Source organism: Salvelinus alpinus, chromosome 4, assembly GCF_045679555.1.
Source record: "Salvelinus alpinus chromosome 4, SLU_Salpinus.1, whole genome shotgun sequence".
NCBI classification, from domain to species: Eukaryota; Metazoa; Chordata; class Actinopteri; order Salmoniformes; family Salmonidae; genus Salvelinus; species Salvelinus alpinus.
The window spans coordinates 13,825,267-13,852,976 of NC_092089.1; the positions used below are offsets into that span (position 1 = coordinate 13,825,267).

General features: G+C 37.1%; 2 protein-coding genes across 4 annotated transcripts in view; one reads left to right on the forward strand and one right to left on the reverse strand.

Annotated features, from left to right (window-relative positions):
- Positions 1-27,710, reverse strand: part of LOC139572879 (palmitoyltransferase ZDHHC3-A-like) — a 255,214-nt gene that overhangs the window by 85,750 nt on the left and 141,754 nt on the right. The gene's annotated exons all lie outside the window — the stretch shown is intronic.
- The window catches only part of LOC139572876 (lysophosphatidylcholine acyltransferase 1), a 280,718-nt gene that overhangs the window by 46,828 nt on the left and 206,180 nt on the right, over positions 1-27,710 (forward strand). The window contains exons 10-14 of one of the 3 annotated variants that reach the window (XR_011674508.1): positions 2,405-2,530; positions 19,616-19,769; positions 20,613-20,711; positions 21,059-21,200; positions 21,474-22,956. Coding sequence is in view for 2 of the 3 variants with exons in the window: in XM_071395705.1 (XP_071251806.1) it covers positions 2,405-2,530; positions 19,616-19,769; positions 20,613-20,711; positions 21,059-21,200; positions 21,474-21,679 (727 nt within the window). In the remaining variant the exon portion in view is untranslated. Of the gene's footprint in view, positions 1-2,404; positions 2,531-19,615; positions 19,770-20,612; positions 20,712-21,058; positions 21,201-21,473; positions 27,705-27,710 lie in introns of those variants that run through there. The other 2 variants (XM_071395706.1, XM_071395705.1) reach the window with 2 other exon arrangements.

The window sequence follows — 27,710 nt, forward strand, 5'->3', positions numbered from 1 at the left end:
ACACACACACACACGCACACGCACACACAGACGCACACACAGACGCACACGCAGACACACACAGACACACACACACACACACACACACACAGACACAGACACAGACACAGACACACACACAGACACAGACACAGACACACACACAGACACACACACAGACACACACACAGACACACACACACACACACGCGCGCACACACACACACACACACACACACAGACACACACACACACACACGCGCACACACACACACACACACACAGACACACTTGGCCTCCCATAGGCCTTCACAGGGCCAGCAAGATGCCTCAGCCTTCATGCTGCCGTGCGTAGAAACACCAGCCTAGAGACAGCAGGATACTAAAGTATGTTAGTCTAATGTGTGTGGCTGGTGTATATTTCAGTTCAACAGCTTCTAGTTTGTTGATTCTAGATGGCTCCATCACAGACTACTGGTTAACTCTCTCCTCATGCTCTAATCTGACTACTGTTCCTCACGTCTCTAGATGGCCCCATCACAGACTACTGGTTAACTCTCTCCTCATGCTCTAGTCTGACTACTGTTCCTCACGTCTCTAGATGGCCCCATCACAGACTACTGGTTAACTCTCTCCTCATGCTCTAGTCTGACTGTCTACTGTTCCTCAGGGGTCTAGATGGCCCTATCACAGACTACTGGTTAACTCTCTCCTCATGCTCTAGTCTGACTGTCTACTGTTCCTCAGGGGTCTAGATGGCCCCATCACAGACTACTGGTTAACTCTCTCCTCATGCTCTAGTCTGACTGTCTACTGTTCTTCACGTCTCTAGATGGCTCCATCACAGACTACTGGTTAACTCTCTCCTCATGCTCTAGTCTGACTGTCTACTGTTCCTCAGGGGTCTAGATGGCTCCATCACAGACTACTGGTTAACTCTCTCCTCATGCTCTAGTCTGTCTACTGTTCCTCACGTCTCTAGATGGCTCCATCACAGACTAGTGGTTAACTCTCTCCTCATGCTCTAGTCTGACTGTCTACTGTTCCTCACGTCTCTAGATGGCCCCATCACAGACTACTGGTTAACTCTCTCCTCATGCTCTAGTCTCTCTACTGTTCCTCACGTCTCTAGATGGCTCCATCACAGACTACTGGTTAACTCTCTCCTCATGCTTTAGTCTGACTGTCTACTGTTCCTCACGTCTCTAGATGGCATATCTAGAGACGTGATATATCTAGAGTCTGATATACAGCCTGTATATCAGACTGTATATCAGACTGTATATCAGACTGTATATCAGACTGTATATCAGACTGTATATCAGGCTGTATATCAGACTGTATATCAGACTGTATATCAGACTGTATATCAGGCTGTATATCAGGCTGTATATCAGGCTGTATATCAGACTGTATATCAGGCTGTATATCAGACTGTATATCAGACTGTATATCAGACTGTATATCAGGCTGTATATCAGACTGTATATCAGGCTGTATATCAGGCTGTATATCAGGCTGTATATCAGACTGTATATCAGACTGTATATCAGACTGTATGTCAGACTGTATGTCAGACTGTATATCAGGCTGTATATCAGGCTGTATATCAGGCTGTATATCAGGCTGTATATCAGACTGTATATCAGGCTGTATATCAGACTGTATTTCGGACTATCAGACTGTATATCAGACTGTATATCAGACTGTATATCAGACTGTATATCAGACTATCAGACTGTATATCAGGCTGTATATCAGAATGTATATCAGACTGTATATCAGACTGTATATCAGACATCAGACTGTATATCAGACTGTATATCAGACTATCAGACTGTATATCAGACTGTATATCAGACTGTATATCAGGCTGTATATCAGACATCAGACTGTATATCAGACTGTATATCAGGCTGTATATCAGACATCAGACTGTATATCAGGCTGTATATCAGGCTGTATATCAGACTGTATATCAGACTGTATATCAGGCTGTATATCAGACTGTATATCAGGCTGTATATCAGACTGTATATCAGACTGTATATCAGACTGTATTTCGGACTATCAGACTATCAGACTGTATATCAGGCTGTATATCAGACTGTATATCAGGCTGTATATCAGACTGTATATCAGACTGTATATCAGGCTGTATATCAGACTGTATGTCAGACTGTATATCAGACTGTATATCAGACTGTATATCAGGCTGTATATCAGGCTGTATGTCAGACTGTATATCAGGCTGTATATCAGACTGTATATCAGGCTGTATATCAGACTGTATATCAGACTGTATATCAGACTGTATGTCAGACTGTATATCAGACTGTATATCAGACTGTATATCAGACTGTATCCTAGTTAACTCTCTAATATTCTAACTCTATCTCTTTAATACTCTATCCTTCCTCTACAGGGCGCTGGACATCCCCATTACTGACTACTCGTTTGAAGACTGTCAGCTGGCCATGGCTGAGGGTCAACTCAGACTCCCTGTTGACACCTGCCTGCTGGAGTTTGCCAAGCTGGTCCGGAGACTGGGGTGAGTTGAGGTCAATTCAGGCTTCTATTCAGACTTCAGGAGGGGAGAAGGAGGGGTGGGGGGGGGTGGGGGGGGGGGGGGGGTGTAAGGAGTCTGCTGAAAACCAGATTACTACACTACTTTGGATAAGAAATACTACTAACCCAAGTCAATGTCATAGTGATGGTTCTATAAAACAATATATTCATCCTACTAACTAACTGTCATAGTGATGGTTCTATATTATAATACAACATATTCATCCTACTAACTAAATGTCATAGTGATGGTTCTATAATACAATATATTCATCCTACTAACTAAATGTCATAGTGATGGTTCTATAATACAACATATTCATCCTACTAACTAACTGTCATAGTGATGGTTCTATATTACAATACAATATATTCATCCTACTAACTAACTGTCATAGTGATGGTTCTATATTACAATATATTCATCCTACTAACTCACTGTCATAGTGATGGTTCTATATTACAACATATTCATCCTACTAACTCACTGTCATAGTGATGGTTCTATAATACAACATATTCATCCTACTAACTCACTGTCATAGTGATGGTTCTATAATACAACATATTCATCCTACTAACTCACTGTCATAGTGATGGTTCTATATTACAACATATTCATCCTACTAACTCACTGTCATAGTGATGGTTCTATAATACAACATATTCATCCTACTAACTGACTGTCATAGTGATGGTTCTATATTACAATATATTCATCCTACTAACTCACTGTCATAGTGATGGTTCTATATTACAATACAACATATTCATCCTACTAACTGACTGTCATAGTGATGGTTCTATATTACAATATATTCATCCTACTAACTCACTGTCATAGTGATGGTTCTATATTACAATACAATATATTCATCCTACTAACTGACTGTCATAGTGATGGTTCTATAATACAATATATTCATCCTAATAACTGACTGTCATAGTGATGGTTCTATAAAACAATATATTCATCCTACTAACTCACTGTCATAGTGATGGTTCTATAAAACAACATATTCATCCTACTAACTCACTGTCATAGTGATGGTTCTATATTACAACATATTCATCCTACTAACTCACTGTCATAGTGATGGTTCTATAATACAATATATTCATCCTACTAACTAACTGTCATAGTGATGGTTCTATAAAACAACATATTCATCCTACTCACTGTCATAGTGATGGTTCTATATTACAACATATTCATCCTACTAACTAACTGTCATAGTGATGGTTCTATAATACAACATATTCATCCTACTAACTCACTGTCATAGTGATGGTTCTATAATACAATATATTCATCCTACTAACTCACTGTCATAGTGATGGTTCTATAATACAATATATTCATCCTACTAACTAACTGTCATAGTGATGGTTCTATATTACAACATATTCATCCTACTAACTAACTGTCATAGTGATGGTTCTATAATACAACATATTCATCCTACTAACTCACTGTCATAGTGATGGTTCTATAATACAATATATTCATCCTACTAACTCACTGTCATAGTGATGGTTCTATATTACAATTTATTCATCCTACTAACTAACTGTCATAGTGATGGTTCTATATTACAATATATTCATCCTACTAACTAACTGTCATAGTGATGGTTCTATAATACAACATATTCATCCTACTAACTCACTGTCATAGTGATGGTTCTATAAAACAACATATTCATCCTACTAACTAACTGTCATAGTGATGGTTCTATAAAACAACATATTCATCCTACTAACTCACTGTCATAGTGATGGTTCTATAAAACAACATATTCATCCTACTAACTAACTGTCATAGTGATGGTTCTATAAAACAACATATTCATCCTACTAACTCACTGTCATAGTGATGGTTCTATAATACAATATATTCATCCTACTAACTAACTGTCATAGTGATGGTTCTATAATACAACATATTCATCCTACTAACTCACTGTCATAGTGATGGTTCTATATTACAATATATTCATCCTACTAACTAACTGTCATAGTGATGGTTCTATAATACAATATATTCATCCTACTAACTCACTGTCATAGTGATGGTTCTATATTACAACATATTCATCCTACTAACTCACTGTCATAGTGATGGTTCTATATTACAATATATTCATCCTACTAACTAACTGTCATAGTGATGGTTCTATAATACAATATATTCATCCTACTAACTCACTGTCATAGTGATGGTTCTATAATACAACATATTCATCCTACTAACTAACTGTCATAGTGATGGTTCTATATTACAATATATTCATCCTACTAACTCACTGTCATAGTGATGGTTCTATAATACAACATATTCATCCTACTAACTAACTGTCATAGTGATGGTTCTATATTACAACATATTCATCCTACTAACTCACTGTCATAGTGATGGTTCTATATTACAACATATTCATCCTACTAACTAACTGTCATAGTGATGGTTCTATATTACAATATATTCATCCTACTAACTCACTGTCATAGTGATGGTTCTATAAAACAACATATTCATCCTACTAACTAACTGTCATAGTGATGGTTCTATATTACAATATATTAATCCTACTAACTAACTGTCATAGTGATGGTTCTATAATACAACATATTCATCCTACTAACTCACTGTCATAGTGATGGTTCTATAATACAACATATTCATCCTACTAACTCACTGTCATAGTGATGGTTCTATATTACAACATATTCATCCTACTAACTCACTGTCATAGTGATGGTTCTATAAAACAACATATTCATCCTACTAACTCACTGTCATAGTGATGGTTCTATATTACAATACAATATATTCATCCTACTAACTAACTGTCATAGTGATGGTTCTATAATACAACATATTCATCCTACTAACTCACTGTCATAGTGATGGTTCTATAATACAATATATTCATCCTACTAACTCACTGTCATAGTTCTATATTACAATACAATATATTCATCCTACTAACTAACTGTCATAGTGATGGTTCTATAATACAACATATTCATCCTACTAACTAACTGTCATAGTGATGGTTCTATAATACAATACAACATATTCATCCTACTAACTAACTGTCATAGTGATGGTTCTATAATACAACATATTCATCCTACTAACTCACTGTCATAGTGATGGTTCTATATTACAATATATTAATCCTACTAACTAACTGTCATAGTGATGGTTCTATATTACAATATATTCATCCTACTAACTAACTGTCATAGTGATGGTTCTATATTACAACATATTCATCCTACTAACTAACTGTCATAGTTCTATATTACAATATATTCATCCTACTAACTAACTGTCATAGTGATGGTTCTATAAAACAACATATTCATCCTACTAACTAACTGTCATAGTGATGGTTCTATATTACAATATATTCATCCTACTAACTAACTGTCATAGTGATGGTTCTATATTACAACATATTCATCCTACTAACTAACTGTCATAGTTCTATATTACAATATATTCATCCTACTAACTAACTGTCATAGTGATGGTTCTATAATACAACATATTCATCCTACTAACTAACTGTCATAGTTCTATATTACAATATATTCATCCTACTAACTAACTGTCATAGTGATGGTTCTATAAAACAACATATTCATCCTACTAACTAACTGTCATAGTGATGGTTCTATAAAACAATATATTCATCCTACTAACTAACTGTCATAGTGATGGTTCTATAAAACAATATATTCATCCTACTAACTAACTGTCATAGTGATGGTTCTATAAAACAATATATTCATCCTACTAACTAACTGTCATAGTGATGGTTCTATATTACAATATATTCATCCTACTAACTCACTGTCATAGTGATGGTTCTATAATACAACATATTCATCCTACTAACTAACTGTCATAGTGATGGTTCTATAATACAATATATTCATCCTACTAACTCACTGTCATAGTGATGGTTCTATATTACAACATATTCATCCTACTAACTAACTGTCATAGTGATGGTTCTATAATACAACATATTCATCCTACTAACTCACTGTCATAGTGATGGTTCTATAATACAATACAACATATTCATCCTACTAACTCACTGTCATAGTGATGGTTCTATAATACAACATATTCATCCTACTAACTAACTGTCATAGTGATGGTTCTATAATACAACATATTCATCCTACTAACTCACTGTCATAGTGATGGTTCTATATTACAATACAACATATTCATCCTACTAACTAACTGTCATAGTGATGGTTCTATAATACAACATATTCATCCTACTAACTAACTGTCATAGTGATGGTTCTATAATACAACATATTCATCCTACTAACTTACTGTCATAGTGATGGTTCTATATTACAATACAACATATTCATCCTACTAACTAACTGTCATAGTGATGGTTCTATAATACAACATATTCATCCTACTAACTCACTGTCATAGTGATGGTTCTATATTACAATATATTCATCCTACTAACTCACTGTCATAGTGATGGTTCTATATTACAATATATTCATCCTACTAACTCACTGTCATAGTGATGGTTCTATATTACAATATATTCATCCTACTAACTCACTGTCATAGTGATGGTTCTATATTACAATATATTCATCCTACTAACTAACTGTCATAGTGATGGTTCTATATTACAATATATTCATCCTACTAACTAACTGTCATAGTGATGGTTCTATAATACAATATATTCATCCTACTAACTCACTGTCATAGTGATGGTTCTATATTACAATATATTCATCCTACTAACTAACTTTCATAGTGATGGTTCTATAATACAACATATTCATCCTACTAACTAACTGTCATAGTGATGGTTCTATATTACAATACAACTTATTCATCCTACTAACTAACTGTCATAGTGATGGTTCTATAATACAACATATTCATCCTACTAACTCACTGTCATAGTGATGGTTCTATAATACAACATATTCATCCTACTAACTAACTGTCATAGTGATGGTTCTATATTACAAGATATTCATCCTACTAACTAACTGTCATAGTGATGGTTCTATATTACAATACAACTTATTAATCCTACTAACTCACTGTCATAGTGATGGTTCTATATTACAATATATTCATCCTACTAACTCACTGTCATAGTGATGGTTCTATAATACAACATATTCATCCTACTAACTCACTGTCATAGTGATGGTCCTATAATACAACATATTCATCCTACTCACTAACTGTCATAGTGATGGTTCTATATTACAATATATTCATCCTACTAACTCACTGTCATAGTGATGGTTCTATAAAACAACATATTCATCCTACTAACTCACTGTCATAGTGATGGTTCTATAATACAACATATTCATCCTACTAACTCACTGTCATAGTGATGGTTCTATATTACAACATATTCATCCTACTAACTAAATGTCATAGTGATGGTTCTATATTACAACATATTAATCCTACTAACTAACTGTCATAGTGATGGTTCTATAATACAACATATTCATCCTACTAACTCACTGTCATAGTGATGGTTCTATATTACAACATATTCATCCTACTAACTCACTGTCATAGTGATGGTTCTATATTACAATACAACATATTCATCCTACTAACTAACTGTCATAGTGATGGTTCTATATTACAACATATTCATTCTACTAACTAAATGTCATAGTGATGGTTCTATATTACAACATATTCATCCTACTAACTCACTGTCATAGTGATGGTTCTATATTACAATACAACATATTCATCCTACTAACTAACTGTCATAGTGATGGTTCTATAATACAATATATTCATCCTACTAACTAACTGTCATAGTGATGGTTCTATAATACAACATATTCATCCTACTAACTCACTGTCATAGTGATGGTTCTATAATACAACATATTCATCCTACTAACTAACTGTCATAGTGATGGTTCTATAATACAATATATTCATCCTACTAACTAACTGTCATAGTGATGGTTCTATAATACAACATATTCATCCTACTAACTCACTGTCATAGTGATGGTTCTATATTACAATATATTCATCCTACTAACTGTCATAGTGATGGTTCTATAATACAATATATTCATCCTACTAACTGTCATAGTGATGGTTCTATATTACAACATATTCATCCTACTAACTCACTGTCATAGTGATGGTTCTATATTACAACATATTCATCCTACTAACTCACTGTCATAGTGATGGTTCTATAATACAATATATTCATCCTACTAACTGTCATAGTGATGGTTCTATATTACAACATATTCATCCTACTAACTCACTGTCATAGTGATGGTTCTATATTACAATATATTCATCCTACTAACTAATTGTCATAGTGATGGTTCTATATTACAATATATTCATCCTACTAACTCACTGTCATAGTGATGGTTCTATATTACAACATATTCATCCTACTAACTCACTGTCATAGTGATGGTTCTATAATACAACATATTCATCCTACTAACTCACTGTCATAGTGATGGTTCTATAATACAATATATTCATCCTACTAACTCACTGTCATAGTGATGGTTCTATATTACAACATATTCATCCTACTAACTCACTGTCATAGTGATGGTTCTATATTACAACATATTCATCCTACTAACTCACTGTCATAGTGATGGTTCTATATTACAATATATTCATCCTACTAACTAACTGTCATAGTGATGGTTCTATATTACAATATATTCATCCTACTAACTCACTGTCATAGTGATGGTTCTATAATACAACATATTCATCCTACTAACTCACTGTCATAGTGATGGTTCTATAATACAATATATTCATCCTACTAACTCACTGTCATAGTGATGGTTCTATATTACAATATATTCATCCTACTAACTCACTGTCATAGTGATGGTTCTATATTACAACATATTCATCCTACTAACTCACTGTTATAGTGATGGTTCTATAATACAATATATTCATCCTACTAACTAACTGTCATAGTGATGGTTCTATATTACAACATATTCATCCTACTAACTCACTGTCATAGTGATGGTTCTATAATACAATATATTCATCCTACTAACTAACTGTCATAGTGATGGTTCTATATTACAATACAATATATTCATCCTACTAACTAACTGTCATAGTGATGGTTCTATAATACAATATATTCATCCTACTAACTCACTGTCATAGTGATGGTTCTATATTACAATATATTCATCCTACTAACTCACTGTCATAGTGATGGTTCTATATTACAATATATTCATCCTACTAACTCACTGTCATAGTGATGGTTCTATATTACAATATATTCATCCTACTAACTAACTGTCATAGTGATGGTTCTATATTACAATATATTCATCCTACTAACTAACTGTCATAGTGATGGTTCTATATTACAATATATTCATCCTACTAACTAACTGTCATAGTGATGGTTCTATATTACAATATATTCATCCTACTAACTCACTGTCATAGTGATGGTTCTATATTACAATATATTCATCCTACTAACTAACTGTCATAGTGATGGTTCTATATTACAACATATTCATCCTACTAACTAACTGTCATAGTGATGGTTCTATATTACAATATATTCATCCTACTAACTCACTGTCATAGTGATGGTTCTATAATACAATATATTCATCCTACTAACTCACTGTCATAGTGATGGTTCTATAATACAATATATTCATCCTACTAACTAACTGTCATAGTTCTATATTACAATACAATATATTCATCCTACTAACTCACTGTCATAGTGATGGTTCTATATTACAATATATTCATCCTACTAACTAACTGTTATAGTGATGGTTCTATATTACAATATATTCATCCTACTAACTCACTGTCATAGTGATGGTTCTATAATACAATATATTCATCCTACTAACTAACTGTCATAGTGATGGTTCTATATTACAACATATTCATCCTACTAACTCACTGTCATAGTGATGGTTCTATATTACAATACAATATATTCATCCTACTAACTCACTGTCATAGTGATGGTTCTATAAAACAATATATTCATCCCACTAACTAACTGTCATAGTGATGGTTCTATAAAACAACATATTCATCCTACTAACTCACTGTCATAGTGATGGTTCTATAATACAATATATTCATCCTACTAACTAACTGTCATAGTGATGGTTCTATATTACAACATATTCATCCTACTAACTCACTGTCATAGTGATGGTTCTATATTACAATACAATATATTCATCCTACTAACTCACTGTCATAGTGATGGTTCTATAAAACAATATATTCATCCCACTAACTAACTGTCATAGTGATGGTTCTATAAAACAACATATTCATCCTACTAACTCACTGTCATAGTGATGGTTCTATAAAACAATATATTCATCCCACTAACTAACTGTCATAGTGATGGTTCTATAAAACAACATATTCATCCTACTAACTCACTGTCATAGTGATGGTTCTATATTACAATACAATATATTCATCCTACTAACTCACTGTCATAGTGATGGTTCTATAAAACAATATATTCATCCTACTAACTAACTGTCATAGTGATGGTTCTATAAAACAACATATTCATCCTACTAACTAACTGTCATAGTGATGGTTCTATAAAACAACATATTCATCCTACTAACTCACTGTCATAGTGATGGTTCTATATTACAACATATTCATCCTACTAACTAACTGTCATAGTGATGGTTCTATATTACAACATATTCATCCTACTAACTAACTGTCATAGTGATGGTTCTATAATACAATATATTCATCCTACTAACTCACTGTCATAGTGATGGTTCTATATTACAATACAATATATTCATCCTACTAACTCACTGTCATAGTGATGGTTCTATAATACAACATATTCATCCTACTAACTCACTGTCATAGTGATGGTTCTATAATACAACATATTCATTCTACTAACTAACTGTCATAGTGATGGTTCTATAATACAACATATTCATCCTACTAACTAACTGTCATAGTGATGGTTCTATAATACAATATATTCATCCTACTAACTAACTGTCATAGTGATGGTTCTATAAAACAACATATTCATCCTACTAACTAACTGTCATAGTGATGGTTCTATATTACAACATATTCATCCTACTAACTAACTGTCATAGTGATGGTTCTATATTACAATATATTCATCCTACTAACTCACTGTCATAGTGATGGTTCTATAAAACAACATATTCATCCTACTAACTAACTGTCATAGTGATAGTTCTATATTTTAATACAACATATTCATCCTACTAACTAACTGTCATAGTGATGGTTCTATATTACAATATATTCATCCTACTAACTCACTGTCATAGTGATGGTTCTATAAAACAATATATTCATCCTACTAACTAACTGTCATAGTGATGGTTCTATATTACAATACAACATATTCATCCTACTAACTCACTGTCATAGTGATGGTTCTATATTACAATATATTCATCCTACTAACTCACTGTCATAGTGATGGTTCTATATTACAATACAATATATTCATCCTACTAACTCACTGTCATAGTGATGGTTCTATATTACAATATATTCATCCTACTAACTCACTGTCATAGTGATGGTTCTATATTACAATACAACATATTCATCCTACTAACTCACTGTCATAGTGATGGTTATATATTACAATACAACATATTCATCCTACTAACTAACTGTCATAGTGATGGTTCTATATTACAATATATTCATCCTACTAACTCACTGTCATAGTGATGGTTCTATAAAACAATATATTCATCCTACTAACTAACTGTCATAGTGATGGTTCTATATTACAATACAACATATTCATCCTACTAACTCACTGTCATAGTGATGGTTCTATATTACAATATATTCATCCTACTAACTAACTGTCATAGTGATGGTTCTATAAAACAACATATTCATCCTACTAACTCACTGTCATAGTGATGGTTCTATATTACAACATATTCATCCTACTAACTAACTGTCATAGTGATGGTTCTATATTACAACATATTCATCCTACTAACTAACTGTCATAGTGATGGTTCTATAATACAACATATTCATCCTACTAACTCACTGTCATAGTGATGGTTCTATATTACAATATATTCATCCTACTAACTCACTGTCATAGTGATGGTTCTATAATACAATATATTCATCCTACTAACTCACTGTCATAGTGATGGTTCTATAATACAATATATTCATCCTACTAACTCACTGTCATAGTGATGGTTCTATATTACAATATATTCATCCTACTAACTCACTGTCATAGTGATGGTTCTATAATACAATATATTCATCCTACTAACTCACTGTCATAGTGATGGTTCTATAATACAACATATTCATCCTACTAACTAACTGTCATAGTGATGGTTCTATAATACAACATATTCATCCTACTAACTAACTGTCATAGTGATGGTTCTATAATACAATATATTCATCCTACTAACTAACTGTCATAGTGATGGTTCTATAAAACAACATATTCATCCTACTAACTAACTGTCATAGTGATGGTTCTATATTACAACATATTCATCCTACTAACTAACTGTCATAGTGATGGTTCTATATTACAATATATTCATCCTACTAACTCACTGTCATAGTGATGGTTCTATAAAACAACATATTCATCCTACTAACTAACTGTCATAGTGATGGTTCTATATTATAATACAACATATTCATCCTACTAACTAACTGTCATAGTGATGGTTCTATATTACAATATATTCATCCTACTAACTCACTGTCATAGTGATGGTTCTATAAAACAATATATTCATCCTACTAACTCACTGTCATAGTGATGGTTCTATATTACAATATATTCATCCTACTAACTAACTGTCATAGTGATGGTTCTATAAAACAATATATTCATCCTACTAACTCACTGTCATAGTGATGGTTCTATATTACAACATATTCATCCTACTAACTAACTGTCATAGTGATGGTTCTATAAAACAATATATTCATCCTACTAACTAACTGTCATAGTGATGGTTCTATATTACAACATATTCATCCTACTAACTAACTGTCATAGTGATGGTTCTATATTACAATATATTCATCCTACTAACTAACTGTCATAGTGATGGTTCTATAATACAATATATTCATCCTACTAACTCACTGTCATAGTGATGGTTCTATATTACAATATATTCATCCTACTAACTCACTGTCATAGTGATGGTTCTATATTACAATATATTCATCCTACTAACTCACTGTCATAGTGATGGTTCTATAAAACAACATATTCATCCTACTAACTAACTGTCATAGTGATGGTTCTATATTATAATACAACATATTCATCCTACTAACTAACTGTCATAGTGATGGTTCTATATTACAATATATTCATCCTACTAACTCACTGTCATAGTGATGGTTCTATAAAACAATATATTCATCCTACTAACTAACTGTCATAGTGATGGTTCTATATTATAATACAACATATTCATCCTAGGATGTGTATAAATCCTCAATGTGTTGGTGTCAATGTGAATGTTGTGCTGTGTATTTGAACTGGGTAGGAGTTGTGTGTTTTTTTGTCTTGTGCCAGTGTGTTGTGTTGCAGGTTTATTTTGTGCTTACATGATGGTGTGAATATGCAGTGTGGTTGTGGTTGATTGTGTTTGTGGTAATTGCGCCGGTTGAAGCTGGTTTAGCTTGAATTGGTTTGTCTTAAATGTGCAGCAGGCTCTGTATTAATGTGTAGATGTTACCTGGTCAGGTTGAACCCCAGAATGTAGAGACTCTGTATTAATGTTACCTGGTCAGGTTGAACCCCAGAATGTAGAGACTCTGTATTAATGTTACCTGGTCAGGTTGAACCCCAGAATGTAGAGACTCTGTATTAATGTTACCTGGTCAGGTTGAACCCCAGAATGTAGAGACTCTGTATTAATGTTACCTGGTCAGGTTGAACCCCAGAATGTAGAGACTGTATTAATGTTACCTGGTCAGGTTGAACCCCAGAATGTAGAGACTGTATTAATGTTACCTGGTCAGGTTGAACCCCAGAATGTAGAGACTCTGTATTAATGTTACCTGGTCAGGTTGAACTCCAGAATGTAGAGACTCTGTATTAATGTTACCTGGTCAGGTTGAACCCCAGAATGTAGAGACTCTGTATTAATGTTACCTGGTCAGGTTGAACTCCAGAATGTAGAGACTCTGTATTAATGTTACCTGGTCAGGTTGAACCCCAGAATGTAGAGACTCTGTATTAATGTTACCTGGTCAGGTTGAACCCCAGAATGTAGAGACTCTGTATTAATGTTACCTGGTCAGGTTGAACTCCAGAATGTAGAGACTCTGTATTAATGTTACCTGGTCAGGTTGAACCCCAGAATGTAGAGACTCTGTATTAATGTTACCTGGTCAGGTTGAACCCCAGAATGTAGAGACTCTGTATTAATGTTACCTGGTCAGGTTGAACCCCAGAATGTAGAGACTCTGTATTAATGTTACCTGGTCAGGTTGAACCCCAGAATGTAGAGACTCTGTAATAATGTGTTGATGTTACCTGGTCAGGTTGAACCCCAGAATGTAGAGACTCTGTATTAATGTTACCTGGTCAGGTTGAACCCCAGAATGTAGAGACTCTGTATTAATGTTACCTGGTCAGGTTGAACCCCAGAATGTAGAGACTCTGTATTAATGTGTTGATGTTTCCTGGTCAGGTTGAACCCCAGAATGTAGAGACTCTGTATTAATGTTACCTGGTCAGGTTGAACCCCAGAATGTAGAGACTCTGTATTAATGTTACCTGGTCAGGTTGAACCCCAGAATGTAGAGACTCTGTATTAATGTTACCTGGTCAGATTGAACCCCAGAATGTAGAGACTGTATTAATGTTACCTGGTCAGGTTGAACTCCAGAATGTAGAGACTCTGTATTAATGTTACCTGGTCAGGTTGAACCCCAGAATGTAGAGACTCTGTATTAATGTTACCTGGTCAGGTTGAACCCCAGAATGTAGAGACTCTGTATTAATGTTACCTGGTCAGGTTGAACCCCAGAATGTAGAGACTCTGTATTAATGTTACCTGGTCAGGTTGAACCCCAGAATGTAGAGACTCTGTATTAATGTTACCTGGTCAGGTTGAACCCCAGAATGTAGAGACTCTGTAATAATGTGTTGATGTTACCTGGTCAGGTTGAACCCCAGAATGTAGAGACTCTGTATTAATGTTACCTGGTCAGGTTGAACCCCAGAATGTAGAGACTCTGTATTAATGTTACCTGGTCAGGTTGAACCCCAGAATGTAGAGACTCTGTATTAATGTGTTGATGTTTCCTGGTCAGGTTGAACCCCAGAATGTAGAGACTCTGTATTAATGTTACCTGGTCAGGTTGAAACCCAGAATGTAGAGACTCTGTAGTAATGTTACCTGGTCAGGTTGAACCCCAGAATGTAGAGACTCTGTATTAATGTTACCTGGTCAGGTTGAACCCCAGAATGTAGAGACTCTGTATTAATGTTACCTGGTCAGGTTGAACCCCAGAATGTAGAGACTCTGTATTAATGTTACCTGGTCAGGTTGAACCCCAGAATGTAGAGACTCTGTATTAATGTTACCTGGTCAGGTTGAACCCCAGAACGTAGAGACTCTGTATTAATGTTACCTGGTCAGGTTGAACCCCAGAATGTAGAGACTCTGTATTAATGTTACCTGGTCAGGTTGAACCCCAGAATGTAGAGACTCTGTAATAATGTTACCTGGTCAGGTTGAACCCCAGAACGTAGAAACTCTGTATTAATGTGTTGATCTTACCTGGTCAGGTTGAACCCCAGAACGTAGAGACTCTGTATTAATGTTACCTGGTCAGGTTGAACCCCAGAATGTAGAGACTCTGTATTAATGTTACCTGGTCAGGTTGAACCCCAGAATGTAGAGACTCTGTATTAATGTTACCTGGTCAGGTTGAACCCCAGAATGTAGAGACTGTATTAATGTTACCTGGTCAGGTTGAACCCCAGAATGTAGAGACTGTATTAATGTTACCTGGTCAGGTTGAACCCCAGAATGTAGAGACTGTATTAATGTTACCTGGTCAGGTTGAACCCCAGAATGTAGAGACTGTATTAATGTTACCTGGTCAGGTTGAACCCCAGAATGTAGAGACTCTGTATTAATGTTACCTGGTCAGGTTGAACCCCAGAATGTAGAGACTGTATTAATGTTACCTGGTCAGGTTGAACCCCAGAATGTAGAGACTCTGTATTAATGTTACCTGGTCAGGTTGAACCCCAGAATGTAGAGACTCTGTATTAATGTTACCTGGTCAGGTTGAACCCCAGAATGTAGAGACTCTGTGTTAATGTTACCTGGTCAGGTTGAACCCCAGAATGTAGAGACTCTGTATTAATGTTACCTGGTCAGGTTGAACCCCAGAATGTAGAGACTCTGTATTAATGTTACCTGGTCAGGTTGAACCCCAGAATGTAGAGACTCTGTGTTAATGTTACCTGGTCAGGTTGAACCCCAGAATGTAGAGACTCTCTATTAATGTTACCTGGTCAGGTTGAACCCCAGAATGTAGAGACTCTCTATTAATGTGTAGATGTTACCTGGTCAGGTTGAACCCCAGAATGTAGAGACTCTGTATTAATGTTACCTGGTCAGGTTGAACCCCAGAATTTAGAGACTCTGTATTAATGTTACCTGGTCAGGTTGAAGCCCAGAATGTAGAGACTCTGTATTAATGTTACCTGGTCAGGTTGAACCCCAGAATGTAGAGACTCTGTATTAATGTTACCTGGTCAGGTTGAACCCCAGAATGTAGAGACTCTGTATTAATGTTACCTGGTCAGGTTGAACCCCAGAATGTAGAGACTCTGTATTAATGTTACCTGGTCAGGTTGAACCCCAGAATGTAGAGACTCTGTAGTAATGTTACCTGGACAGGTTGAACCCCAGAATGTAGAGACTCTGTATTAATGTTACCTGGTCAGGTTGAACCCCAGAATGTAGAGACTCTGTATTAATGTTACCTGGTCAGGTTGAACCCCAGAATGTAGAGACTGTATTAATGTTACCTGGTCAGGTTGAACCCCAGAATGTAGAGACTGTATTAATGTTACCTGGTCAGGTTGAACCCCAGAATGTAGAGACTGTATTAATGTTACCTGGTCAGGTTGAACCCCAGAATGTAGAGACTGTATTAATGTTACCTGGTCAGGTTGAACCCCAGAATGTAGAGACTCTGTATTAATGTTACCTGGTCAGGTTGAACCCCAGAATGTAGAGACTGTATTAATGTTACCTGGTCAGGTTGAACCCCAGAATGTAGAGACTCTGTATTAATGTTACCTGGTCAGGTTGAACCCCAGAATGTAGAGACTCTGTATTAATGTTACCTGGTCAGGTTGAACCCCAGAATGTAGAGACTCTGTATTAATGTTACCTGGTCAGGTTGAACCCCAGAATGTAGAGACTCTCTATTAATGTTACCTGGTCAGGTTGAACCCCAGAATGTAGAGACTCTCTATTAATGTGTAGATGTTACCTGGTCAGGTTGAACCCCAGAATGTAGAGACTCTGTATTAATGTTACCTGGTCAGGTTGAACCCCAGAATTTAGAGACTCTGTATTAATGTTACCTGGTCAGGTTGAAGCCCAGAATGTAGAGACTCTGTATTAATGTTACCTGGTCAGGTTGAACCCCAGAATGTAGAGACTCTGTATTAATGTTACCTGGTCAGGTTGAACCCCAGAATGTAGAGACTCTGTATTAATGTTACCTGGTCAGGTTGAACCCCAGAATGTAGAGACTCTGTATTAATGTTACCTGGTCAGGTTGAACCCCAGAATGTAGAGACTCTGTATTAATGTTACCTGGTCAGGTTGAACCCCAGAATGTAGAGACTCTGTATTAATGTTACCTGGTCAGGTTGAAGCCCAGAATGTAGAGACTCTGTATTAATGTTACCTGGTCAGGTTGAACCCCAGAATGTAGAGACTCTGTATTAATGTTACCTGGTCAGGTTGAACCCCAGAATGTAGAGACTCTGTATTAATGTTACCTGGTCAGGTTGAACCCCAGAATGTAGAGACTCTGTATTAATGTTACCTGGTCAGGTTGAACCCCAGAATGTAGAGACTCTGTATTAATGTTACCTGGTCAGGTTGAACCCCAGAATGTAGAGACTCTGTATTAATGTTACCTGGTCAGGTTGAACCCCAGAATGTAGAGACTCTGTATTAATGTTACCTGGTCAGGTTGAACCCCAGAATGTAGAGACTCTGTATTAATGTTACCTGGTCAGGTTGAACCCCAGAATGTAGAGACTCTGTATTAATGTTACCTGGTCAGGTTGAACCCCAGAATGTAGAGACTCTGTATTAATGTTACCTGGTCAGGTTGAACCTCCAGAATGTAGAGACTCTTTATTAATGTTACCTGGTCAGGTTGAACCCCAGAATGTAGAGACTCTGTATTAATGTTACCTGGTCAGGTTGAACCCCAGAATGTAGAGACTCTGTATTAATGTTACCTGGTCAGGTTGAACCCCAGAATGTAGAGACTCTGTATTAATGTTACCTGGTCAGGTTGAACCCCAGAATGTAGAGACTCTGTATTAATGTTACCTGGTCAGGTTGAACCCCAGAATGTAGAGACTCTGTATTAATGTTACCTGGTCAGGTTGAACCCCAGAATGTAGAGACTCTGTGTTAATGTTACCTGGTCAGGTTGAACCCCAGAATGTAGAGACTCTGTATTAATGTTACCTGGTCAGGTTGAACCCCAGAATGTAGAGACTGTATTAATGTTACCTGGTCAGGTTGAACCCCAGAATGTAGAGACTCTGTATTAATGTTACCTGGTCAGGTTGAACCCCAGAATGTAGAGACTCTGTATTAATGTTACCTGGTCAGGTTGAACCCCAGAACGTAGAGACTCTGTATTAATGTGTCGATGTTACCTGGTCAGGTTGAAGCCGCAGAACGTAGAGAAGGTACTGCAGGAGTTTGGTAACAGAGCCAGGAAGATGGAGGGAGAGAAGCTGGGTCTGGAAGACTTTGCCCACTACCTTGATGTCCCTGTGTCAGACATGCTCAGAGACATCTTCTCCCTCTTCAACGAGGTAAGGAAACACACACTGAATATAATATCACCCCATTAGGAGATTTGAAGGCCGAAGTTACAAGTATCTCAACTTCCTAAAACTCAGAAAACAGAAATATATGTTTTCCCTATATTGTGTATTTTAATATTGAAATACAGATTTCGATATTAGATTTCGATATTAGACATAGATTTCGATATTATATACTAGATTTAGACATTAGATTTAGACATTATATTTAGATATTAGATTTAAATGTACGATATTCGATTTAGACATTAGATTTAGATATTCAATTTAAATGTAAGATATTAGATTTAGACATTAGATTTAGATATAAGATTTAGACATTAGATTTAGACTTTAGACATTAGATTTAGGCATTAGATTTAGGCATTAGATTTAGACATTAGATTCAGACATTAGACTTTAGACATTAGATTTAGACATTAGACTTTAGACATTAGATTTAGATATTAGATTTAGACATTAGACTTTAGACATTAGATTTAGACATTAGATTTAGATATTAGATTTAGACTTTAGATTTAAATATAAGATGTGATTTAGACTTTAGATTTAGACATTAGATTTAAATATAAGATGTGATTTAGACTTTAGATTTAGACATTAGATTTAGACATTAGATTTAGACTTTAGATTTAAATATAAGATGTGATTTAGACATTAGATTTAGACATTAGATTTAGACATGAGATTTAGACTATAGATTTAAATATAAGATGTGATTTAGACATTAGATTTAGACTTTAGATTTAGACATTAGATTTAGACATGTGGGTTTGCCAGATTCCTTCTAACCGGTAACTCTTCACTCTGTCCTTCTCTCGTCTCCTCCAGCAGGCAGACAACATGATAGACATCAGAGAATATGTCATCGCCTTATCGGTTGTATGCAGACCTGCTAAAACACTGGAGACCATGAAGCTGGCCTTCAAGGTACGTTCTGCTCCAGCTCTGGTTTCATGCTCTGTCAAGGTGGCTTTCAGAGGGCCTACCACCATTTCAGAGGGCCTACCACCATTTCAGAGGGCCTACGACCATTTCAGAGGGCCTACGACCATTTCAGAGGGCCTACCACCATTTCAGAGGGCCTACCACCACTGATATTTCTGCCATTTTTCCATTTGAGACGACGTACTATAATGACCTACGGTGTGAGTTGTAGACTGTGTGTGTAGATATGAACAGATGGTCTGAGCGCCAGCCGGCTCAGTGCGAGCGAGATATGAAGGAGGGGTCAGGGTCATCTAATGTGTGTTAGTTATTATTTGCGTATATCCCAGATGTTTGAGGCGGAGGAGGACGGCGCCGTCACAGGGGCTGAGTTGTCCTGCATCCTGAAGACGGCGTTAGGAGTGGCTGTCCTCGACGTCTCACGTCTCTTCACCGCTATCGACACAGAGGACGCTGGGAAACTCACCTTCGGTAAGAAACGACATGTCTTAGCTTTGTACTGGGGCCGCCTTCTGTTCAGCTGTTCTTGGAGTATACGCCTGGGATGATTTTGGAACGGAACAAAGAATATGTCAAAGTTACGTTGTATATCTGTAATCTCTAGTTCATTTGTAAAATATTAGGAGTGTGCCTATCTTTGTAAACATGTACTTGTTTCCTAGTGTGTTAATGGTCGGTTACTGTATTTAACTTGCTTGGAATAACCTTACCTTTGTGTCTGGCGCCCTCCTGTGGTGGTAACAGACAAGTTCAGGAGCTTTGCAGAGCAGCACCCAAACTTCAGTGAGGACTACCTGTCCACAGACAATACAGGCCGTAACGGCTGTCCTCACCAGCCCAAAGCCACACCCAACGCCAAGCCCCAGACCAATGGCTTCTGCCCTGACTTCAGCCCGCGAGACAACCACCACGACACAACGACGGACGGTTCAGTGAAGAAACACAACTGAGTCTGTTAGCCACCTCAGAGTCCACCTCTCCTGGTGAGAGAGTGGTGGGGGTGGGGGTTGTTGTTGATGGGCTATATGTATGGTCAGTCACACACACACACACACACACACACACACACACACACACATGAGAAATGTAACCCTTATTAACCGTATCCATAATGTTTATACGGTTCATTTGATCTTGATGATCTAACGTTGTTGTTTTAGTAGAGTTCTTCTGTATTTGTTCTGAGGAAGAAACATGCTTTTCAATGGCAAAAAGATGGCTAATGACGATTGAGGAGAAATGAAGCGTGAAACACTTGAAGGGCAACACTTATTACGTTTCCTCCATGTTGGGGTTTGGGAGTGGTTGAAAGACAACACCCCAGCCAGTGAAGGGAAAACACCCCAGCCAGTAAAGGGACAACATCCCAGCCAGTGAAGGGACAACACCCCAGCCAGTGAAGGGACAACACCCCAGCCAGTGAAGGGACAACACCCCAGTCAGTGAAGGGACAACACCCCAGCCAGTGAAGAGACAACACCCCAGCCAGTGAAGGGACAACACCCCAGTCAGTGAAGGGACAACACCCCAGCCAGGGAAGGGAGTTTTAGTTTTGAGTGAATTCAGTGTTTCTTTCTTTGTTTAATCTTCTTCTTTCTAATGGAAGCGGCCATTTTAAAACGCATGTTTGAGTCTGCATGGGTGCTTTACTGTCAGTGAGCAGTACGGAGGGAGTGTGACTGAATAGAACAGCCTTGAAGCACCAGTGACATTGTCTGAGGCCACTTTGGCTTTGATTGAACTTTTGAGGTGCAGTATGGCTGATGTACAGATGTAGGATCTTAATATGAGCCAGTTTGCTACAGCAGGAAAATTATCCTGCAGCAACAGGAAATGTGAATTATTATATGGATTATAATTAATGGTAATTGTTGGGCAGGTTAATACATCAATATATAATATAAGAGAAAATAAAGTCTTACATTTCTAAGTGGAAATTACAAACTTCAAAAGCCATTTTAAACCTAAAATACACTACACGTTTTAAATGCAGGAAAGTTCAATGAAGATCCTACACCTGTAAGAGGGGTCAGATTTAAGGTGTGATTATGGCTGATATCAGAGGGGTCAGATTTAAGGTGTGATATGGCTGATATCAGATGGGTCAGATTTAAAGCGTGATATGGCTGATATCAGAGGGGTCAGATTTAAGGTGTGATATGGCTGATAGCAGAGGGGTTAGATTTAAGGTGTGATTATGGCTGATATCAGAGGGGTCAGATTTAAGGTGTGATTATGGCTGATATCAGAAAGATGGCAGAGATCCAGATGCCGGTTGAACTCAAAATGAGCCGGTCATGTTTTTTGTTTTTTTAAATCTCAGGGTTCAGTAACGAGACTCATTCAACTAGAAAGATGTCCTTGTCGCCGTGTTACATGGCCTTGACCACAGTCCTGGAAACATGTTTTTATACCGTAATGACCATGTCTTTCTGGGGAAAACAACAGAACTAGAGGTGTATAAGGCTTTAAGGGAAAACAATAGAACTAGAGGTGTATAAGGCTTTAAGGGAAAACAGAATAGAACTAGAGGTGTATAAGGCTTTAAGGGAAAGCAATAGAACTAGAGGTGTATAAGGCTTTAAGGAAAACCAATAGAACTAGAGGTGTATAAGGCTTTAAGGGAAAACAATAGAACTAGAGGTGTATAAGGCTTTAAGGGAAAACAATAGAACTAGAGGTGTATAAGGCTTTAAGGGAAAACAATAGAACTAGAGGTGTATAAGGCTTTAAGGGAAAACAATAGAACTAGAGGTGTATAAGGCTTTAAGGGAAAACAATAGAACTAGAGGTGTATAAGGCTTTAAGGGAAAGCAATAGAACTAGAGGTGTATAAGGCTTTAAGGGAAAACAGAATAGAACTAGAGGTGTATAAGGCTTTAAGGGAAAACAATAGAACTAGAGGTGTATAAGGCTTTAAGGGAAAACAATAGAACTAGAGGTGTATAAGGCTTTAAGGGAAAACAATAGAACTAGAGGTGTATAAGGCTTTAAGGGAAAACAATAGAACTAGAGGTGTATAAGGCTTTAAGGGAAAACAATAGAACTAGAGGTGTATAAGGCTTTAAGGGAAAACAATAGAACTAGAGGTGTATAAGGCTTTAAGGGAAAACAATAGAACTAGAGGTGTATAAGGCTTTAAGGGAAAACAATAGAACTAGAGGTGTATAAGGCTTTAAGGGAAAACAATAGAACTAGAGGTGTACAAGGCTTTAAGGGAAAACATATTTTTGTTGAACGTGTACATTTTATGGTGCATTTCCTCAACAATGCATTTTGTTTTTAGCGGACGGTGGCCAAAAGTTTTAGTTTCTCCAGAGAAACCCAACAACCCAACAACATGTCCTCATCCCTTCCATTGTAATAGAGCACGTTGATACAGTATTTCGTTAGCCCACTCTAACCCAAACACGCTCCCATTTCAAACTGCCTACGTTGTGATGAGGCTAAACTTACGACTACTTCCTGTGGGGCGAGATAGATTAAATATGACTTTCCTCATCACTGCTGTCCACTATTTATCCTTAGTTTATCTCATATACAGAGCCTTCGGAAAGTATTCAGACCCCTTGACTTTTTCCACATTTTGTTAAGTTACAGCCTCATTCTAAAATTGATTAAATAGTTTTTTTCCCCCTCGTCAATCTACACACAATACCCCCCATAATGACAAAGCAAAAACAGGTTTTTAGAAATGTTTGCAAATTTATATACAAATATTTAACTGAAATATCACATTTACATAAGTATTCAGACCCTTTACTCAGTATTTTGTTGAAGCACCTTTGACAGTGATAACAGACTCAAGTCTTTTTGGGTATGATGCTACAAGCTTGGCACCCCTGTATTTGGGGATTTTCTCCCATTCTTCTCTGCAGACCCTCTCAAGCTCTGTCAGGTTGGATGAGGACTGTTGCTGCACAGCTATTTTCAGGTCTCTCCAGAGATGTTTGATCAGGTTCAAGTCCAGGCTCTGGCTGGTCCACTCAAGGACATTCAGAGACTTGTCCCGAAGCCACTCCTGCGTTGTCTTGGCTGTGTGCTTAGGGTCGTTGTCCTGTTGGAAGGTGAACCTTCACCCCAGTCTGAGGTCCTGAGCGCTCTGGAGCAGGTTTTCATCAAGGATCTCTCTGTACTTTGCTCTGTTAATCTTTGCCTCAATCCTGACTACTCTCCCAGTCCCCGCCCCTGAAAAACATCCCCACAGCAAGATGCTGCCACCACCATGCTTCACCGTAGGGACGGTGTCAGGTTTCCTCCAGACGTGATAATAGTCATTCAGGCCAATGAGTTCAATCTTGGTTTCATCAGACCAGAGAATCTTGTTTCTCATGGTCTGTGAGTCCTTTTGGGGCCTTTTGGCAAACTCCAAGCGGGCTGTCATGTACCTTTTACTGAGGAGTGGCTTCCGTCTGGCCTCTTTACCATAAAGGCCTGATTGGTGGAGTGCTGCAGTGATGGTTGTCCTTCTAGACGGTTCTCCATCTCCACAGAGGAACTCTGGAGCTCTGTCAGAGTGACCATCGGGTTCTTGGTCACCTCCCTGACCAAGGTCCTTCTCCCCCGGTTGCTCAGTTTGGCCGGGCGGCCAGCTCTAGGAAGAGTCTTTGTGGTTCCAAACTTCTTCCATTTAAGAATGATGGAGGCCACTGTGTTCTTGGGAACCTTCAATGCTATGGAAATATTTTGGTACCCTTCCCCAGATCTGTGCCTCGACACAATCCTGTCTCGGAGCTCTACGGACAATTCCTTGGACCTCATTGCTTGGTTTTTGCTCTGACATGCACGGTCAACTGTGGGACCTTATATAGACAGGTGTGTGCCTTTCCAAATATTGTCCAATCCATTGAATTTACTACAGGTGGACTCCAATCAAGTTCTAGAAACATCTCAAGGATGATCAATGGACGCACACGCGCATCTGAGCTCAATTTTGAGTCTCATAGCAAAGGGTCTGAATACTAATGTAAATAAGGTTTTTCTGGGTTTTATTTTTAATAAATTAGCAAACATTTCTAAAAACCTGTTTTCTCTTCGGCATTATGGGGTATTATGATGTCATTATGGGGTATTATGATGTCATTGTGGGGTATTGTGATGTCATTGTGGGGTATTGTGATGTCATTATGGGGTATTGTGTGTAGATTGATGAGGAAAACATTTTATTTAATCCGTTTTAGAATAAGGCTGTAACGTAACAAAATGTGGAAAAAGTCAAGGGGTCTGAAAACTTTCTGAATGCACTGTATATCTATCTATCTATCTATCTATATCTTCTATCTCCCCTGTCATCTTTCATGTGTGACTAAATGTTTTTCACATCATGGAGTCAACTGTTTACTGTTAGGTTGTTATGTTTCAGAGTAAATAACCCACAGACACCGGAGAAGCTTTAACCAAGTGTAATTCTTCCCAGAGGTTCTGTACAGCTGTGATCAGACAAACCAACATCCCATCCAGATATTTATATCCCCCTTAAGACACTCCCTCTCTCCACTCCTTACAGTTTAGGCCCAACAGGAAGAAGGTAACCAGATACTAAACCCTGATTACTCCCTTAAGGGGAACTGACCTCACCCCTCACCTCCTGACCTCAACCCCTCCTTCACCTAATCCACAGATGTCCATCTGTCTTCCCTGTATCAACACGTCGCTCTCCTCTCCTCCATCAAACACATTCCAAAGCCTTCTGTCTTTCTACAGAGAAAGACCCTTAACTTTCTCCTTTGGATTCTATGCTTCTTCTCGATCATTTATTTAATATCTCAATGTTCAAAATGTCGAAGCCCACATTACATTAGTTCATCTGGTGCTGAAGGACAAGTATTTACACAGAGTCTGCACCTTTTTAAATCTGCACCTTGATTAATGCACTATCAACAACTAGTAAAGGTCCAAATAGCTTGTGTGGGGGGGTCCATTTATTCCTACGTTGGGAGGTACACCGCTCACACTTAATTCTGTGCAGAAATGATAAATACTCTCATTTAAGGAGTATTTAAATGTTAAGACATTCCATTTTGTATCACGGGACGTTTTCTTCCATGTTCTCCACGTATTATCAACGTCTTACAGACACCTCGTGTTGTTTGATGTTTTCTCTCCTGTGGTTGTTATACTGTTATAGCACCACATCAATGTGCTAAATTAAGAATGTTTTAAGAATGTTAAATATCTCTTTTAAGGATTAAGAAATTCCTGACACTTGAATGCCTAATTTTGCCCCGTGAATTAACATAATCACTTAATTGTAGGTGTTTTAACTCACTGAGTCGTGTATTTTATTTAATAGCTGTTTTAATTCTAACTTTCTCTGAAATGTGTAGCTCTTTTCAATCAGTTGTGGACAATTTGACAATCATTTTTTTGAGGGTAAATACTTACTGTAGGTAGACGAGACTTGCTGGTATAAATGTATGCTGCATGGGAAGACCAAGGAAGATGCTGTGAACTGTATTTCTCCTTCGTTAATACGTTGTCTCACGACAAATGGCGTCGTGGCAACGCGACCGCGCTGCCGTCGATCGTCAGCGCAGACGGCCGTCTCTGACGTAAGACCAGAAATGATCTGAGATCTGAGTTAATATAGGAGATGTTAGATGGATTACATTGGTTTTTATTTTAAAACTGACGGTAAACCTGTTTAAATAGACGTAAAAATTTAGGGAAATTTTGGAAAAAGGGAAATATCTCATCTCACATTCCTGTCTCGAGTTTACTTCTTTACTTATTTGTAATAACTTTGCTACATGAATCTGTGTCCATAGGGCCCTGGTCTAATGTAGTGCACTATATAGGGAATAGGGTGCCATCTGGGACATAGCCTGTCTATCTATCCACTGTTAATAACCTGAATGTTAGAGGTCTATAGGACAGGTGATTGTTTCTATAGAGACGGGGTTTGCCATCTAAAAGAGCCATGGAATCTGAATACAAGTTGTTTCTAGAACACATTCTTATAGCATGTCTATCACTTACATA